Source organism: Austrofundulus limnaeus, unplaced genomic scaffold (genome assembly GCF_001266775.1).
Source record: "Austrofundulus limnaeus strain Quisiro unplaced genomic scaffold, Austrofundulus_limnaeus-1.0 Scaffold6, whole genome shotgun sequence".
NCBI lineage: Eukaryota > Metazoa > Chordata > Actinopteri > Cyprinodontiformes > Rivulidae > Austrofundulus > Austrofundulus limnaeus.
The window spans coordinates 2,155,694-2,160,914 of record NW_013952408.1 but is presented as its reverse complement, the minus strand read 5'-3'; the positions used below and the strand labels follow the sequence as shown (position 1 = coordinate 2,160,914).

At 39.0% G+C, this 5,221-nt stretch overlaps 2 protein-coding genes across 3 annotated transcripts in view; one reads left to right on the top strand and one right to left on the bottom strand.

The window, feature by feature from the left end:
- The window catches only part of LOC106533868 (alanine aminotransferase 2-like), a 3,853-nt gene extending 2,362 nt beyond the window's left edge, over positions 1 to 1,491 (bottom strand). The window contains exons 1-3 of one of the 2 annotated variants that reach the window (XM_014030325.1): positions 1,374 to 1,491; positions 1,202 to 1,291; positions 1,020 to 1,128 (exon numbers count right to left, since the gene is read on the bottom strand). In XM_014030325.1, coding sequence (XP_013885779.1) covers positions 1,020 to 1,128; positions 1,202 to 1,291; positions 1,374 to 1,481 — 307 coding nt within the window. In that variant the 5' untranslated portion in view covers positions 1,482 to 1,491. The remainder of the gene's footprint in view (positions 1 to 1,019; positions 1,129 to 1,201; positions 1,292 to 1,373) is intronic. The other variant, XM_014030334.1, reaches the window with a different exon arrangement.
- A 1,313-nt stretch (positions 1,492 to 2,804) lies between these two features.
- The window catches only part of sharpin (SHANK-associated RH domain interacting protein), a 7,074-nt gene continuing 4,657 nt past the window's right edge, over positions 2,805 to 5,221 (top strand). The window contains exons 1-3 of the mRNA XM_014028699.1: positions 2,805 to 3,268; positions 4,554 to 4,728; positions 5,135 to 5,219. Of these exons, the coding sequence (XP_013884153.1) occupies positions 2,999 to 3,268; positions 4,554 to 4,728; positions 5,135 to 5,219 (530 nt within the window). The 5' untranslated portion in view covers positions 2,805 to 2,998. The remainder of the gene's footprint in view (positions 3,269 to 4,553; positions 4,729 to 5,134; positions 5,220 to 5,221) is intronic.

Genomic DNA, 5,221 nt, shown 5'->3' with positions numbered 1-5,221 from the left:
TACGAACAGGTGGAAATTACGCAGCTCATTTACACACTTTTCATGAAGATAGAAGAGTTTGTTGAATCTGACGTGACATGTTCGTACGAACCCTTCGTACGAACAAAATTAAGAGAAATTTAGGATAAGAATACGAACATGTTCTTGCAAGAGGCCCAGTATTTACTGTCTGCAGAATGTTGTCACTTAGTGCCCTTGGCGGGCCAAATGGGAGTCACCTGCAGGCCACATTTGGCCCSCGGGCCTTGAATTTGACACGTGACTTTGTAGATAAGTGACACATATGAACAAAATGTGTGACAGCTTTCACCCTCAACTGTGAACCACAATGTTGATCAATAACATTTAAAGACCTTGGTTAGTGCTTCTAAATTTAGCTCATAAATTTAGCAAATGTTAATCCACCAATGTATTTTAAAAAATAGCAAAAGTCCTAAAGCACTAATCAATAAATTAGCTCCCCTGTTTAGTGCTTTACGGGAATGGTGCCCTCCACTGGCTCTTTCTTTTAAGTACTTTGTATACATCTTCATATAGGTTATGTATTTCATTTAATTGTAAGCTTTGCAGTAGTCATAAATCTAAAAGAGGGCATATTGTTTTGATTCCTTCTTCAACAAAAACATCTTCAGTGCGGGAAAATGTTGGCACAAGTTGTCTGTAAAATTATACTTTGACAGGGCCTTAAGCAAAACACTTTCCTAATGATTAAACTGCCAGATGAATTATTGATATTGTTTGGAGCTTGTGTTGCAGTGGAAACAATTCACTTTAATTGCTAAAAAAAGTACAAATTAAAAAGTACAAATAGTTCTTCTAGTAGTCCTCCTGTCACCAAACAAATCTCAAAAYCGGCAAAGATTTCTTTTTAAATAGTGAAAATTGTGCAACAAACACCATTTAAAAAYGTAACCTGAGATACAAACATGTTGCTGTCTGAGTTGCACTATAGATGTGATATATAATGCAAAATATAAACATGTTTTGACAAGATTCTCCTGGTTGAACTTTTTTCTTACCCACACTACCACCAGCACATGTCCCCAGCAGGCTCTTAGCCCTCTGTCGGACATCCACCGGCAGTTTGTTGCTCTCCAAAAGCTGGGGGTAAAGACACGCTGCAAGAACCTGTGAGACAGTAAGATTTTTGATCAACACAAAGTCAACAACTCTGGAGAGGTTTTGGAGGATCTTGTSTTACCTGTCTGACAAATGATAGAGGCTTTACACCTGCCCTGTGTGGGTCACCCCAGCAGACATTTATCATCTCCTTGTAGGGCTTGATTACACCCTGTGGACAGGTGAATAGAAAACAATTATGCAGCACACAGAGAAAAGAGGAATTCTGCAGCTATGCAACATTAATTAAATACCTTTACCTGTTTGAGCTCCTYATCAATTTGACTTTTTTTTCTAACTAGGACTGAACAATCCATTGGCTTCATGTTCTTTACATTAGAGCTGATCTGMAAGACAGACATCTTTGTGATTTGTCCTCCCTCTCTGACCAGAAGCTAAAATGATGTGAGCAGAACTGTTTCTTTTTATCTCATGGAGCAAGAGAATATGTTTAAAAGTTAAAGTTGTACATGCATATACATATTAACAAACTGCGCAGTCTCCTGATAGGGTGGTTGTTGTAGCRGATTACTGTTAATAAACACAGGAGTCTCTGGTTGACAGCCAGCTGAGGGAGTTTTATTGGAGTTGCAAGGTTCAGACAGTCCCAKCTTAAAACAATGAGAACCAGCCCCACCGAAATGGGGAGCTCAATATTTATACMTTCATYCTGCATCATCAGATTAAACCAAGCCAAGATCTGAGAAGGCTGTTCACAYACACACACACATTGGAAACCTTTTATATAACGTTTCCTGGAAATCATCAGATCTCACTTTTCCTGTTAATCAGTCCACCCCGTTTTGTCTCCATTGTAAACAAAACTTGCGTCCCACACACACCAATGAAAGTAACTTTCTGACATGTTTTTCTCTACTTTCCAGAACATTCTTGACCAAATATGGCAAACTGTTAATAACAGAACTGCTAACTGCCACTTCATGATCTGCTGTTGGCAGGTGGGAAAGGTCATCTCGTTGTTTAACTTAGCCCACTTTAGAAAAAAACATAAAGTAAACAAAAATTAACATTTTCGTTATATGTTAACTTTTAGTGGTGACTTGATGGTTTTTTCTTTCTTTCTTTCTGGGCCTAAATGGATCTGCTTTGTCTATTACTTATATTTAATCTGTTACGTCCTTTATTATTTTATTATAAAAAAGAAAGAGTTATAGTAAAATAAATTGCTTTTTCAAACTGGCTGTCTGACTGAGTTTGTCCAAATTAAACAGCTTTTGCTGCACAGCTCTGAAAAGACAAAATCTCATTATGAAGTGAGCTCAACTACTATAACAACTGTTTTTATATGTTTTAATTTATTTAGTTTGTTTTTAACATGTCTACCAACTGACAATAACTTAATATAGGTGAGTGCTGCTGACAGCCCACATTAATAATGTTCAGCTATACTTACTGATATTTCACTCTTTTCATTGGCCACTTTACACTCTCTTATAGTTGCTTTTAATAAAAAAATATATAAATAAAGTCAGCCAATCACATGGCAGCAACTCACTGTGTTTAGGCATGTAAACGACAAGAATAAGGAAATKATTGTTTTGTTTTGTTTTATCTTGATTTGTTTTGTTTTGTTGTAGCGAAACCTTCAACGTGAAGTGATGAGGTCGGCCGCTTTCTTCACGTCTCAGTTTCTCTCCGGACGTAAATAACAGACGTGTTCTTCTACTTCCTGTTTTGTTTTTCTTTCGTTCCTAGTCCGCTCAGCCCGGGTAGAAATGGGAGAATATTTAAGGCGAGACAACATTTGTAGCCTGACCATAAACAAATACATTTTCTTTAAACAGTGGCGGACCTTATAGACACAACAGYCGTAGCGGGCAGCAGCAACGAGCCTCCCTCCACCCCTGGGGTCTGCGACATGGCACTCAGCTCGGGCAGCTGGGCTCCTCCAGCCTCGGTGACTGCCTCGTCCCAACAACAGGCGACATGCTGCGGCGGGCCCGGCCCTGCAGTTTGCTGCAGCACTGTTCTAATGTCAGTCCGCGTGTCGGTGTCCCATTCCGGGATCCGACCCCTGTGCCTCCCCGGAGCAGGCAGCGAAGCTCTGCGCCTGCAGCTCAGCATGGACCCGAGCCGGGCCGGAGAGTTCCGACTAGCGCTGAGAGATACGAGCGGAAACCGCAGTGTGGTGAGATGTTCACACCTGTATGTTTAGTAGAATTTGTGTTGTTAACTGCTCATTATGCAAGGAGCTAACGTGTTCGGACCACAGTTATCGTTACAGGCCTGCTCAGTACACGCCATTTTAAAGTAGGCAGAAACATGCAGCCCTGCAGAATTATAGTTACAACTGCAAACAGATGAGTGACTTTACCAGAGTTGTGTTTAAGGAGGGTTTTAGTTTCACTTTTGTTTTCATCTTTTCTGAAAATCTTTATGCTGGGAATCCTTCATTCCCTTTATTAACAACCATAAGTCAGGCATGTATTACTCATAAAAATTCGACACGTGATTTACTTTGGCACAATATAACTATTAAAATCTTTAAATTGTGATTTTGGTCTTGGTATGGGCCCTCAGACATGGAGCTTATAATTTTTTTTATCTTTTTCTACCAAACGAAATGAACATAGGTTACATAAAGCCTCTGTAGCTTAAAAAACTTGAGTTCATTCTCTACAGTTCTGAGAAAAGTCTCTCTAATGGGAAATTTGGCATCTTCAACTAAAAAAAAATTAAAGTTCAGTAAATGGTCCACAGAGGGGTGAGGGGTTGCTTTTTTTTATTTTGATTTATTATAAAGAGAGGTGTTTTGAAACTTAAACCTCACAGAAAGTCAAACATTTTAACATAAGGACTTGTGTGGTCCTTGCTTAATGCTTACAATTAATTAGGATGTTAGTCAAAGTGTAAATWCATGGGGTTGATAGTGATTTAACTGKTTTTTATTCTCTTGCTGGCTCAYCAAATTCRAACCCAAGTCTTTTTATGCATGGTTATTTCAGATACTGTATGTGCTATACATAGTCATTTGGCTTGAAACAAATACTCATCTATGCTGCTTTTGTTTCCAGACAGCAGCTTTCAGTGGCCTTAAGTTCCCTCTGGAGATGCAATGAATGAACAGAAGCAAATTARGCAAAAGAGTCATCTCAGTTGCCAAATTCCCTCCCTCATGAGTCTGTTTCAGAGTGAACAGTTCAGTCGCTGTCTGCTGTATTGAAGGGCATTGTTTTTTGTTTTTCWTTTGTTCAAAGTGGACATWTTCCAGTTGTGGTTTGCGCTGAAWGTTTTTATTTTRTTTCAAGTTAGGTTAAAAATTGTAATGTGTTGTGCCACATAAATGACTTCACTTATTTCTCAGGGTGACTTTTATCATCATGTCAACAAAAAAAGTCAGATGATTAAAAAAAATTGTCAGTCCCTGTTGAGAGAGTATTGTTGTTGGCTTAGTTTTGTGTTTTTATCTTCAGTTCATTGCAGAGTTTGACTTGCGCTCGGTGCAGTACGAGGTTAAGTCGTCGCGCTGCCATGAGATGCGTCTTGCCGCTCCGCCTCACGACTGCATCCGCTTCAACTTCCGCTGTGACCGAGAGGCCGAGGAGTGGGCCACTGTGGTGATGTCATCACTGACAGAGGCCCACAGAGGTCCGTTTTACATCTTTTTCTTTTCTGCCTGTTTATTGCTTTAAAAATAATATTAGATGCTTGCATACAACATGTATTATATACTATATGTAAGAGTTATGTGATGTGATTTGCACTAGAAATTCTGAAAAAAAATTCAATAATAATAATAATAATAATAATAATAATATTAGACAGAATGCATAACCATTAAAGATTCATGTCAGAATTAAAGCTCAAACTGTCACAAAGATTCAATGATTTCAACTCGAGAGAAAGAAAAAAACACTTGCATCTGTAGTTTTTCACACTTCTACGGTGATAAGTTGATGAGAATTATATAATTTTATCAGCCTCAATAAACCCTGACCTTATGTTACCAAACACGCATTCAAGCACTTTAGTAACACTTCTCATCTGTCCTCAGTTGCAAATATTAACACGTGTGAATCAGATGGCAAACAGAACAGCCTCGCAGCAGCGACGGAGCCGTGGAGCTCAGCCTCTCTGCCGC